The 13467-nt window shown below is 38.0% G+C and overlaps 1 protein-coding gene across 1 annotated transcript in view; it reads left to right on the top strand.

Moving 5' to 3' along the window:
• The window catches only part of IFT56 (intraflagellar transport 56), a gene marked incomplete at its 3' end in the record, with an annotated part of 48808 nt that overhangs the window by 15348 nt on the left and 19993 nt on the right, over nucleotides 1-13467 (top strand). The window contains exons 6-12 of the mRNA XM_082309240.1: nucleotides 1066-1211; nucleotides 2535-2706; nucleotides 3116-3190; nucleotides 4407-4509; nucleotides 8642-8697; nucleotides 10502-10555; nucleotides 10993-11056. Coding sequence (XP_082165366.1) covers nucleotides 1066-1211; nucleotides 2535-2706; nucleotides 3116-3190; nucleotides 4407-4509; nucleotides 8642-8697; nucleotides 10502-10555; nucleotides 10993-11056 — 670 coding nt within the window. The remainder of the gene's footprint in view (nucleotides 1-1065; nucleotides 1212-2534; nucleotides 2707-3115; nucleotides 3191-4406; nucleotides 4510-8641; nucleotides 8698-10501; nucleotides 10556-10992; nucleotides 11057-13467) is intronic.

Raw genomic sequence — 13467 nt, 5'->3', positions numbered from 1 at the left:
CTACCGAAGAGACTGAGTTTTGAGTGAAAGTATAACTCCTGAATGTTAGCTTTGGTGTCAGATTCTCTTAAATCTCTGTGAAGTTTAAGAGAGGAATCTTAAAACATTTTTGTAGTGGCACTTATAGATGTCTGTGATAAAGAGAAGTTGGATAATTCCTAGTTCATGTAGTTAGTCTTTGGTAATAAAGGGTTTTTACAAAACTATGAAGCCCATGGCCTTTAGTTCTGTTAAGCAACTTCTCTTGCCTTTGTACTGGAGTATCGTTTTGCGACAGGCTCAAAGAAGGAGGAAGAGGATTTGAAGAAAACTGAGCAGATAGATGGAAAACAAATACATAAGATAGAATTTGTGTGTAAGAGAAATGAATAATTACTGTTGAATCAGCAGAACCAGCAAAGGGAAGCACTGGAATAAGTGATTTGAGTAGACTGATTAGGTGAATGGCTTCAACTTTACTATTGTAATACAAATATAATGGGTATGTTTTACTCTGTTCCTTGTTTTTATCCTTGTGTGTGTGTTATGCTGTACAGCAATGCTTTAATAAACCATTTAGTTAAAGAAATTGGAATTTTAAAGGGCTGATGAAAGAGAATTTGTCAGTGCTGTAAAGAAGTCTTGTGAAAATTAGTGCTTGTGTGTTGGCAAGTCTTGCATTTTTCTGGTATCCATGAGAAATAAGATTTGGGTCTACAAGCAGCAAAATTTCTGTTGGCTTGAATAATAACAGTCAAATCTTGTGTTGCAAAATTCTGTTTGTGAAATAATTAATTCAGCTCTTCCCCTCTTATCCATCAAGGCATGTGACATGTAATTATGTCTAAATCACACCTTAAAGGGAAATGTGTACTTAGTTTTAGCCTCACATTTATCTAGTTTCAACTGGTCTGCCTCTTTAATGTTTGGCTTTCTTCACTGGTCAAATTAACTTTAAAGTAACAGAGTTTTTCCAGATGTTTAATATGAATCACCTGCTGTTTGCCAGCAAGGACAAAACTAATCCAGCTAATTAAAACATTTTTCTTGCTGAACTCTTCTGAGAATGTGTCACACTCTTTTTAGTTCAGTGATGAGAAGAAACTGATGAGCTCTCACCAGAATCTGCAAGACATTACAGAAGATCAGCTTAGCTTGGCATCTATCCACTACATGCGGTCCCACTACCAGGAAGCTATTGATATCTACAAACGCATTCTTCTTGATAATCGGTGGGCATCTCTACTCTAAACCTTATTGCAGTGCCTCTGATACTGTTGGTATTTGAATCCCATTTAGTTGCTTGCTTTCTGAAAGTAGGAATTTTCACCAATTACTGTGTCCCTTTCCCACCGCAAAACGTGCACAAGTTGCAGCCCCCTCAATTTTATTCATTGCAAATCTTTATTGAAAAATGCATGTTTAAAAAGTCTGCTGTCTGTTGCTTTCTTTTAGCGATATTTTCTTGTAATTCATTCTGAGATTCTTCTTTATTTTGCTCCTTATTTATTCTGAAATGATATATGGTTATGTACCTGCTTTGTCTTTTTCTTCCCCCCCCCCCCCCCCCCCCCCCCCCTCTGATGGCCAGTCTGGTGACCCTTGCTTGTGATTATTGACTTCTCCTTCACCTCTTAGCCTTTCCAAGAAGGGTTCAGTTCTTAGTTTTTATGTAGAGAGTTCCTTGCATTCCTTTAAGTCTGAAATTCTTTCTATTTATCCTGCTATGACACTTGTTGATGGGGTTTTTTTCAATAATTTTGTGCAAGTTCTTAGTTCAGAATTTAACAAGGAACAAACTGATTTCTCAAGTGGCTGGGAATATTGTTTAATAAAATAGAAACTGCTGTCCCAGCATATGTTATGTAGCTATCTTTTGGCAGTATCTCCTCTCAAATACTTCAGAGAAAGCTGAAAGTCCATCATAATGTATATAAGTATGTCGTGTAATGTTTGGGGAAAAGATTTTAACTTCCAAGTCCTGTAGAAGCAATCACTCAAAGCTAAATGAGTAACCTTCATAACAATTATCCTTTTACTTACCACAAATATCTGTCTGATTTTTTTTGTCTAGTTCTTCTGGCTTGATATTTTGTAATGGCAAGGATTTTTTGAAATAATTGTAGTTGGTATAAGATAATAAGATCCATTAAAATATTTTAAAAGTTTTATGTGCATATTAAATATCTTTGCATATATTGCATAGAAAATCCTATTCTGGCAGGCCAAGTACAGTGCTCATGTTCTGTGCATTTCCTTAGTGTGAAGTTGCCACCATTTCCCAGATTTGCAAACCAATGGTTTTGTAGGTAATTCTTTAAAGCTGCAGTAGCTGCCATTGAAAAAACTAATGTAAATCTGAATCTGGATCTGTGAGATCTTATCTAACAAACTAGAGCTCTAAAGATACCTAATAAGCATTTCTCAGAAACACCAGTTTTGATGTGCTTGTAAAAGATGTATAGACATGTGAGAGCTTTATTACTGATTTTAATGTTCTGTAGTATAACTACCTGGTGGGATTTAAATGTTCTCTTTAATCCTCTTTCCCGCAGGGAATACCTGGCTCTGAATGTATATGTGGCCCTATGCTATTACAAACTGGATTACTATGATGTATCACAGGAGGTGCTAGCTGTTTATCTTCAGCAAGTTCCTGACAGTACCATTGCTCTCAACCTTAAGGCTTGTAACCATTTCCGACTTTACAATGGGAAGGCTGCTGAGGTATCTACTGGACAGCCCTTCAGTTCACCTTTATTTTAGTTCAAGATTCCATACAGGTTTCTTTTCCTTGTTATCTGTCTTGATCAGTAATGTTGATAATGGCCTTTATCTTGTCATTGTGTCCTTCTCTTAGGAATGTCACCCATTTCAATTTCCCTGGTAGTAAGCCATCTGTCCACATGTGTGCACAGTGGTCTTACAGTTTTCCCAGTCCATTTTTGACCTTGTGTCTATATGTATTATCCGGTTGCTGAAATTGTCACCTAGAATTGGGAAGGCAAAAATCTTCTAGTGACACAGCACTGCTGGAGATGTCTTTCTATCAGCTTTGGGGTTCATACGAAGCTCCATTTATGCTTGTGTGCTTTTTTGGTTTTGTGTTAAAATTTTGGAATGTATGTAATTCCAGGCAGAGCTCAAGAACTTGACAGACAGTGCCTCATCGTCTTTTGAGTTTGGCAAGGAACTCATTAAGCACAATCTGGTGAGTAATGTATTTCTCAGATTTAATATGAATTTCGTTCATTTGTAGAGCTTTTCCTGGTGATTCATAAAATGGAATATTTGGGGAATTGCAGACTCAGTTGAATCTCTGCTGCCATATAAGTCCCATTCAAGAAATTCTACCTGTATAATCAATGTGGCATCAAGTGTATTTTTTTTCCTAGAATTTTTCCCTGTCAGTTTGAGACTGTCAAGAAAATAATAATGCCGTTGCTTTTACCCCCGAAGGCATATTAAAATAATTTATGTCCTGTAAGAACACCTTCACAAGATATTTTGTGCAGCCCAGTCAATAAGGACAATGTAGAAACAAGTCAGAATGCATGAGCCTGAATTCTTATTTGGTACAACAACAATGTGAGTGGAATTAAGATAACTCGGGGAAAATGGTCTTCATCCAAAAAGTACTTAATAAGGAGTTCGTCAGGAAAAAGGTGCTGATAAAAGCCAAAATACTTGTGTGTTCTTCAGTAAAAGAGTCACTAATGACCCGGTCATTTTCCCTGCCATGGTATTATTACTTTGCTGAACAACCAGTAACAGTAGATTGCTCTTATTTAATGATGGGCAGTTGCTTGCTTTGTTGTTTTTCAAGAGCAGTCACAGTAAGCTACCACTTTTTTCCCCAAGAGTTAAAACTGGTTTCAAACTGGACTTTTGTAAGTTAACATTCTTTATTTTGAATGTCGGTCTTTTGCCAGTCATTTATTGAGTAAGTATGTTAGATTTTGTGGGAAGAACTGTCATGTGAAACTGAAGTATAAAGAATCAACTGGTCCTGATCATTTTAGGATCTTGTGGCATTCTAAATAAATGCAGAGTTGTTAGCCTGATTTTTTTTTTTTTCATATGAATACATCATAAGCAAATTGTAATTCTGTATGTGTTCCCCTCACTCTTGTCTCAGACCATATTGTTCTTTAAAATCTTTGATATGTAGTGTGTCGCTGCTTTAAGCTGCTAAAAGCTGAAATAAGTTAATCTTTACTGATGGATTAATACTTTATATTCTTCAGAATAAAGGTTGTCACACGTTGTAATTCTGTAGTTATATTAAAGCAGAGATTATGCTAATGCCAGTACCACTGACCTCTTCCTAGTGTTAATATAGGAATTTAAGGATTAATTTCCTTGAATTAAGAGATCATAGGCAAGATTTTTATACACAGTTATCAATATGCTGCTTTTCTCTGCAGGTGGTGTTCCGAGGAGGAGAAGGGGCTTTGCAGGTCCTGCCTCCTCTGGTTGATGTTATTCCTGAGGCAAGACTGAATCTTGTGATTTACTATCTTCGGCAAGGTAAACACACCTTCCTCTGGCTCTTTCATACCTTCAGAGATGACATTCATTCATCTGATCTCAACTGAATATTCCATGAAATGCTTTTTTTTTTTTTTTTCTTTTTTCTTTGCAGTAAAATGTAATTTATTTCATTTTCTGTTCCTCTGGAAAATAGTGATGTAAGAGTTCCCATGGCTTGCAGAGAAGGGCTTTAATTATGTGCAGTCAAATAAATCTACTTCAGCAGAGTATTGGAGGTTCTTGGGTAGCGGGATGGTGGTGTTTATACGTTTATAGTGAGAGGACCTCCCCTCTGCCTGAATATGTGAGAATGGTAGGCCTATGTCCTACGAAGGCAAGGACAACTATTTCTGTAAATATGGCACAAACAGAATATGAGCCAAAGTGACTGTGAACGCAGCTACAGTTTGTGAACAAGACATTTCGTTCCAAATCTACTTTACAAGTCCTAAAGAATGCAGGTAGGTAGCCAGAATCAGCTGGAAAGCATTTTCTACTTGTTTCTCTCCTTAGCTGGCTCCTTAGCTGACTCCTTTGAATTTTATCTGAGTTTAGTTTCAGAGCCATTCCTATTCACCCATTGTATCCCTTTATTCAATAGTGGATTGACTGGCTGAGTCATGAGTAGGTGTTAACTGCAGCCATCTAATACAAGGTGATGTGATGATTGCTTTTCCATCCACTGCTTTCTTATAAGCCCTGTATTTTGTCACCTTTTAAAGGTGAGGCTATAAGTTTAGATGACCAGAGCATCTGAAAGCAGAAAAATGTCAGTTTTTTACTTTTTAAATAAATAAAGTCCATGCCTGCGATTTTTTTTCCAAAATGTTGAAAAATTACCAGGCAAAAAAGGAGGTATATTCTGCTGGCAGAAGTAAGTCACACCAACTTTATATTCTTTGCATCCCAGTAAGTTCATCAGAGAATCTGAGCATATGTAAACATAGTACATTGAAGAAGCTCTGTGAGCTTTTTATGGTGTGATTGACTTGGAGTTTCAGATACCGATTCTGAGTAACAGCTTTATTATTTGTAATCAACAAGGCTGGTGAGGTTTAATCTTTGTAGTTGGTATAAGTTCTCTTTGGTGCTCAGTTGTATGCAGGACTGCTTCTTTTGTCAGCATGTGCAATTGAAACACTGCCTTGTCATTTCAGTTCAGCTCAAACTGTGACAAATTTTAGAATATCCCACTACTACTGGCCATTAGCAATTATAGAAATTCTTATTGTGGCTAATACTGTGCAATAAAATCTCATTAATCTGACTTTGCTAATCTGCAAACATCACAGTCTTCACAAAATATGGCAATTCTATCCCTATTTTGTTAATAAGGTTATTTAAATTTCATGAGAGGTTATTTAAATTTCATCATGGTTGTAAATTAGGTATACATTCTCAAGTAAATTCAAATGGTCATAATTGTATGTTATTAAAAGTACATTACCCCCTGCCTTGTATTGTATAAATTTATAGAGTTCTAGGTAAATAACAGAATCACATTATTAGTGAGACAGGACCTCTGGAGATCTCTAGCACAACATTTTATTCAAGGCAGGTCCAATTAGATCAGGTTGCTTAGAGCCTTGTCCAGAGGAGCATCTAGTCAGAGCTTCCTCTGTTCCACCTTGTGTCCGCTGCCTTTCATCTCACCCTGTGGAATCTATCTCCATCTTCTCTGTACCCTCCCATTAGTCAGTTGTAGACAGTGATAAGATCTCCCTTGAGCCTTCTCCTCTGACAGGTAAGCAAATGCAGTTCTCTCAACCTCTCCTAAGCCCTTACCTGCTTTGGGAGCCCTTGGGTGCACTCACTCCATTATTTCAATGTCTGTCTTGATCGAGGGATCCCAAAACCAGACACAGTACTCCAGGTGCAATCTCACAAGTGCCAAATAGAGAAGAATCCCTTCCCTTGCCCTGATGGCTACATTCTTGCTAATATGATCCAGCATGCAGTTGGCCTCCTTTGCTGCAAGGGTACACTGTCTGTCAGGACATCCAGGATGCATTTTAGTCAGTCAGCCCCCCCTACCTGTCTTGTTGCTTAGGATTGTTTCAAACCAAGCAAGATGCAGGACTTGCATTTTGCCTCCATTGAACTTCATGAGATTTCTTTTAGCCCATTTTTTTTCAGCCTGTTGAGCTGCTTCTCAATAGCTGGGAGCTTTCTCCCCAGTCTTTTATCATCTGCAAACTTGCTGAGAGTACTCTCTACCCTGTCATCTGGGTTGTTAATATAAGACATTCAACAGTATCAATCCCTGGGTGATTCCATGAGTAATGAGCCACCAGTTGGATTTTGTACAGCTGATCACCGTGCTTTGGTAGTCCAGCCAGTTTTCCATCGCCTTATCGTCTTACTTAGCTAGTCCTATCTCTCAAGTTTGGCTATGACAAAGGTATAAGAGACCATGTCAAAGGCATTGCTAAAGTCAAGGTATACAGCATCCTCTAGTATCCCCTTATCCATACAACCAGTCATCCATTGGGTTAGTCAGTACATTTTGGCATTGGTAAATCTATACCTGCTGTTCCCAGCCACCTTTCTGTCCGGCATTATTGTTGCCAATATCACTATAGGTAATATTGGTATTATTACCAATTATCTTGCCCAATAATATTGTTAATATATGTTTCAAATTAAGTTCCACTTATACAGAAGCAAAGTACATCTTCTACATCACTTAAAAATCAGTCTTGTTTACTCATTTGCTGTCAACCTTGCAGTAATTTTCATTAGTTAGATTCTGTTCTTCACTGTGGTATACAAATTATTTGCATACTGACAAAGGAGGCCAAGAGGAATTAGGATTAAAATCTCTTTCCTGGTTAGGCTAAGTTTCCATTTTAAAGTCTTGCTAGTGTAGCAGCATCACTTAAGAATGTGAGAAATCATTACTTCTAATGACTACAGCTGTCTCTCCAAAACTTACAAGGTCTCTGATAAAGGTAGGCTTGTGTTAAGACATGCACTGAACTGGAGTGACTGAAGCGCAAACATGCATCCCATTTTTTTCAACTCTTTAAGGTAGTGACTTTTAGCAGGGTTTGGAGCCTGGTATCCAGTCATAATCTGCTCCAGTGAGATTTGCTAGGGGCTTCTGTTGGAGCCTGAAGAGCATAGTTCTGTGTTGATGGTCTACACTGATGAAAATAAGGGCTGCTGTCATTTTTTTCTGTTGGTTGTTGGTGAGCTGAGCTAGCCAAAAATAACAAAAAAACCTATTTCTATTTAAAAAAGAAAAAAAGTTATGACTTTTGGCTAGTCTAGTACCTGTGCTGGCTTACTACGTAACTGCTCAAGGGCATGGGTAGGAAAGCAGAGAGGCTGGATGGGAGCCTGGCAGCTCCAATGTGTATTGCCTTAAGTCACCCTGGAGTACTGTCCCCATGCGGTATGGATGGTATGTACTAGCAAAAAAAAGTTTTGTTTGATAACGCTTGTTCCTATGGGCAGCTGGTATAATGCTGTATTAACAAAATTTTGCCAGTAAAAAGGGCATCTTCACTAGGTTGGTTTACAAAGCCAGCCATAGTGTCAACATCTTTTTTTGATTTTAGGTAAAGTTTAGGATCTTTTCAGTTTACTTACTTCTTGGGTGGGAAGGAAGTTGTTTATTGAATTCAAACTTTACATTTAAACTTCTATACTAGTAGTGCTTTTTGCTTGTTAGAATTAGGGTCAGGTAAGAGCTGCTGGACAGATTTTGAAATACTGATAAGGAGAAGATGAAGTTTCCCTTCAGAATCATGTTACCCTATCCTCCTTGAGCGGTAAATAAATATGAGAAGAGAAAAGGCAGGAAGATGATGGATTTATTTTCTTGACCTTGTACTGTTTGTTGAGAAGACAGCCACTGGATTATGAACAAGGAGGCCAAGTCATCTCTACTAGGAAAACTGGAGTAATAAAGAAGCTATTACTCACTCCATGTTTGTTATTTGAGTTCTAGAAAACCATCACCATTGTGATATAAGTTCACAATGATTTATAGTTACCTTTCTCCTCCTGTCTAAATGCTTTATTTCTTAGTCTATGACTATTGGGAAATGTTGTAGAGGATGAGTGACTTGTTCTAATACAGTGTGCTACGGGTTGTCATGCATTCTAACGTCTGGTATTTCAGATGATGTGCAGGAGGCTTATAACCTGATTAAGGACCTGGAACCTACAGCTCCACAGGTAATTGGAAACTGATGTCATGGTCCATAATGACAGAGGTTATAAATTGTTATGAAATCTGCCACATACAAAACTGGTATCCTTAGGACAGCTTGTCCCATTCCCACTTTTAAAACTCTTGTGTTTTCCATCTTTTTATCAACAATAGACTTAATGTGCATGCATAAAGTATTACATATGAGCATATATGAGTATTTAGCATCTTTATTGCCATACCACCTGGGGTCAATAAGAATACAGCTCTGTTGTGTGCAGAAGATCTAGTGAGCTGACCATTAATGCATAGATAAAAGCCCTCTTCCAACTACAGCTACTTGTCACTTCTGCCCTGGTGATGGTTACCATCCCACAGATCTACTAGCTCAGATGCTCACGTGGTTTGTCCTGAAGCCATTTCAATAAAAATGAGCTAGATTAGATTAAACAGTTCAAATAACAGGTCTTTTCTAATTCTATCTTACTTTGGCTGCAATGAGCGAAAACTGCAGTGTCCCTTGGCTGCTACTGTAATTTTCTTTTGTGGTTGTTCCAACATCTTTAGTCTCTGATTTATTCCTCCTTGCAGTTTATTTTCCAAAGGTCACATAGCTGGGCATGAAAGGAACCTTTCATGAGTCTGTGTGAGGATTAGATGGAGGGAAGGAAAAGGAAAACCTCGAGAACACGGGTCTGGTGATCCTGTGCCGAGGAGTGTCTTCTGCTGTTGCTTTTCACTTCTCCTTGCATTTTTCAGTATAGCAGGACTTACTTGAACAGTTTTCTGCAGCTATTGGTCCTTCAGCCTCCGTTTTCCCCATATACAAGCCTAATATAAATAACATGATATAATTCTTTATCACATTTTGAAATGAGAATCTTTGTGCTTTTTTTTTTCCATTTTCTCAATCACACTTGGAAGGAACTCGTGTGAAGACTTACAAAACTACTTGTATATCCTCCTTCAGTTCTCAAATTTCTTCGTTGTCATGATGTCTATAGGATAATAATTTGGCATCTGTAGGAGAGTTGGTGTGCTAAAATAATTACTTAGTATGCTGGCTAGTACTCGCAGATTGTTTCCTGCACTCCATTTTTGGTCTGTGTACATGTCTCTTTTTCTGTGTTTACATCTGTGACAGGGCTGTCCAGGATTATCAGGAGTACCTACTAAAACAGGTTTATAGCTATAACTCTTAATTATAAGATTTGAATAAGACAAATGAGTCTATTACATGCTGAGAAAATCTTGCTCAGAGAAGAATTAAACTATAGTTGTATCTCATAGTAGAGACTACAGGGTACTCTATTCCTGTTCCTAATTTCAGTAGAGTAACATGACCACAGAACACAAACCTCTTGACATTTTTGCCCTGATGAGAAATGCTATGCATTTTGGAGCAAGGATTGTAGTGGTTATGGTTAACCAATGTGCATACTTGAAGTGGGATCTGTGCATTAATATAAGAATATTGCACTTGACTATTGGTCATATAATGGTGAAAAGGGCATGATAGTATGTTATGGTGTTCCTTCTGGTGCATTGTCTTTGAGCATAAGACTTATCAGAAAACACACCACCCCTTTGCATCCCACATATTTAGCAGAAGTGACTAGCTAGCAAGTAGAATGGATTTTGCAGGGGGGTGGGGGGATGGTGTGTGACTTTTTACTACTGTGCTGAAGCACTATCATAGTAACCAGCTACCTATTACATTGACTTGGGATAGAGTTGAATATAGGAAGAAAATAATATGCACGTAGGCTCTTACGTGTCTCCTGAAATCTTCACGTTGTCTTCTCTCATCCTTTTTACTTTTTTTTTCAGGAGTATATCCTCAAAGGAGTGGTAAATGCAGCACTTGGACAAGAAATGGGCTCGGTGAGTGAAGCCCATGAGGTTCTCCAGCTTCTCCAACAGTAGAATGTGAACAGATCTGTAGGGACTGGAATGGATTGAAAGAGGCAGTCATTTCTCATTTAGATTGCATGTTCTCTGAGTCTCTTAACCTTCTTCCGTACAGTACTCAGTCCAGAATGAGTAAGATGCAAATCTCTGTTGCTAGTCCTGACAATAAATCAAGACGAATTTGGCTTCCCTGTCCTGCTTCCAAAAAACCTCATTGCTTTCTGCAGTGTTCTTGTGTATCTAGGCACAATTATACCTACCACAAAAGTGGCACAATTATGTTTTCTGGTTTTACTTCAGCCCTAGTTTGTCTGTCAGTTGTTCCCCATCAGTTCCTCAGAGCGTATTTTCACTGTGTATTGTAGTATCGACTCTGGAACTCATGTTGGATTTTTTTTTCCCTCTCCCAGAGAGATCATCTGAAAATTGCTCAGCAGTTTTTCCAGTTGGTGGGTGAATCAGCCAGTGAATGTGGTATGTTTGAAATGTTCTTTCTCCATTATGTAATCCTTCTTACAATATCCAAATATATACCATCGTATCTTTGTCTGACGGCTGACTGTTAGCATGACTATTGCCAGGCATTTTGTTGCTATGTATGAGTAACAGAGAGTCTAATTTATAGTCTAAAACAAATTTGCAAGTTTCAATTAGAAGGCTCAATTGATTCCAAGTCTTACTGTATGAATTTGGCTGGAAAAGAGGCTATGCTGCTGCTAGCCTTCACTGATAGACGCTGAGGCAGCTTGCCTTTAACAAATAATCCCCATTATAGAAACAGAAGACAGCAGCCTAATTAGATGAAGTGTGTGCTGAAACTTCACAGGTACAGACACCCACAGGTACAGGTCTAGGACTGTTAATGAAAGCCTATTGAGTACATAGAGTCCTAGCACGGAGTGTGCCCTGGAACTGAGGGTGATAAAAACATAGAGAAGAATTTGGCTACAGAGAGAAATGAAGGCTCTGGGACTAACTCCTTGGTTGAATCAAAAAACACATGGTAAGACCCAACCAAAAAAAAAAATATTTTCAATATTTACTTATTCAATAAGAGACCAAAACAAGACCTTGTCTTCCCATCCTCTTGCCAAAGTAAAACCAAAAATCCCAAATGAAAAAAGCCAGTAGTGAGACTTCAGCCAAAATGGGGCCTCCCAGTTAACTTTGTAGGCATTGACAGCAGGACTATTTCTTTAGGTGGGTAACTTATGCATGTTTATGGTGCAGACAGCTCATGGTCCTCAGAGACGGTGTCCATGGTGACTAAAGAGAAGGAGCTCAAGGGACAGAGCAGAAGCACTGATGAAACTTCCAGAAATACTGTTGAGCTACTCTGTTCCCCTCGCAGCCCTTGTACTGCTGAGATCATGCAGCAGAGAACTTCATGTTGGAAGGCTGGAAGTGGTTCCATAGATGAGGCTTTCCTAACACTTTCCTTTTGCACCGAGACTATCCCTTTGGAGTTGGGATTCCAGCTAACAGGAAGAAGCAATATGAACTGTAGTAATGGAGGACTCAGTTAGTGGGCATACAGCTAACTGGGTTTGTGATGCTGGTAAAGTCACAGGGTGACTGATACAGTGGTGCTATACCTCTTAACGCCCATAACAGTCATGCAGGTGTGATAAGTTACCATAGCACACACGGATAAAAATAATACAGAGATAGTCTGAGAAAAGATGTCCTGAAAAGATGTGTAGTGAAGATACAGCCCAAAAACAAAATTGAAATTGTTAGGAAGCTAAAAGTCTTAATTTTACTGTGAAATATTTTTAAACCCATATGCGAAACAGGATAGAGGGTGAGACTTGAGGTATGGTTGAGGGGGGAAAAAAAAAAGGGAACAGAAATGTAGTCTGATTAGGAAGGTGGGTTAATTAAAAAAAATGAGCCTATGGGAAGGATTTGTTACAACTAAAGGTAAATGGAAACATTAGTACTGCAAGCATCTTAACATTCTTGGTACTTCCATGTAAAAACTGCTTTGTCATCTTTTTAAAAACTTGTGGGAGAAAGCTGACATACAGAAGAACACACAGTTCAAGGTAACTCCTCCTTTACAGGCGAAATAGTGTGAGGGTTTTTTTGTATCCTCAAATGAAGGACAGGTAGAGGTCACAAACTGTAGGTGTGAAGTAGAAGAGGCAAACAGAGTTCAATTTAGATAGGACATAACAAAAAACAAACACACGAAGACCAAATATGTAAGTGTTTTTGTACAAATAATAGATGTTTTACAAGAAAATTAATAAAGTGGAACACCTTGTTTTAGAAGAGGAAGCTATAAACCTAAAATATTTTTTTAAATGTGATAGGAGGAAGGTAACATGTAGGATATTTTTCCTATTTAATTTACAATGTGGTGTTACAAAATAGATGATGCCAGTGCAGAAGTGGTTCTAAACATTATAGAAACCTTCTCTCAAAATAAAGTAAATATCTTTTTTTTTTTATCAATGAGTAACATAAAATTGTTTTAAATTACATGCTTTGATAGGAGACTCATCGTATTGAGGCTAAATTATTCACCAGCCAGCCTGGATAGGAACAGTGACTGGCATATTAAAGAGGTTAGAGATTTTATCTAGATAGATAATTAAATAATAGTTGGAGGCTTCTATTCTGCCCATATTGACCTAGTAAATGCAATGACATGGTATGATATAGAGAATGAATTTTTAAATGCTAGGTTTTCATCTTTCTTAGAGAGCACACAAGTGAACAGGTGACTCTAGACCAATACAGAGATTACATAGAACCTGATTTGAAATTTTATGATGAAAATCCAATTCTGTTACAGTGACCTGAGTATAATCAAATTCAAAAGCCATGTGTTAGCAAATACCACAAAAAATTTCTACACTACTAATTTCAAGAAGGGA

This window comes from Platalea leucorodia, assembly GCF_965183815.1.
Source record: "Platalea leucorodia genome assembly, chromosome: 4".
NCBI classification, from domain to species: domain Eukaryota; kingdom Metazoa; phylum Chordata; class Aves; order Pelecaniformes; family Threskiornithidae; genus Platalea; species Platalea leucorodia.
This window is presented reverse-complemented; position numbering and strand designations above follow the sequence as displayed.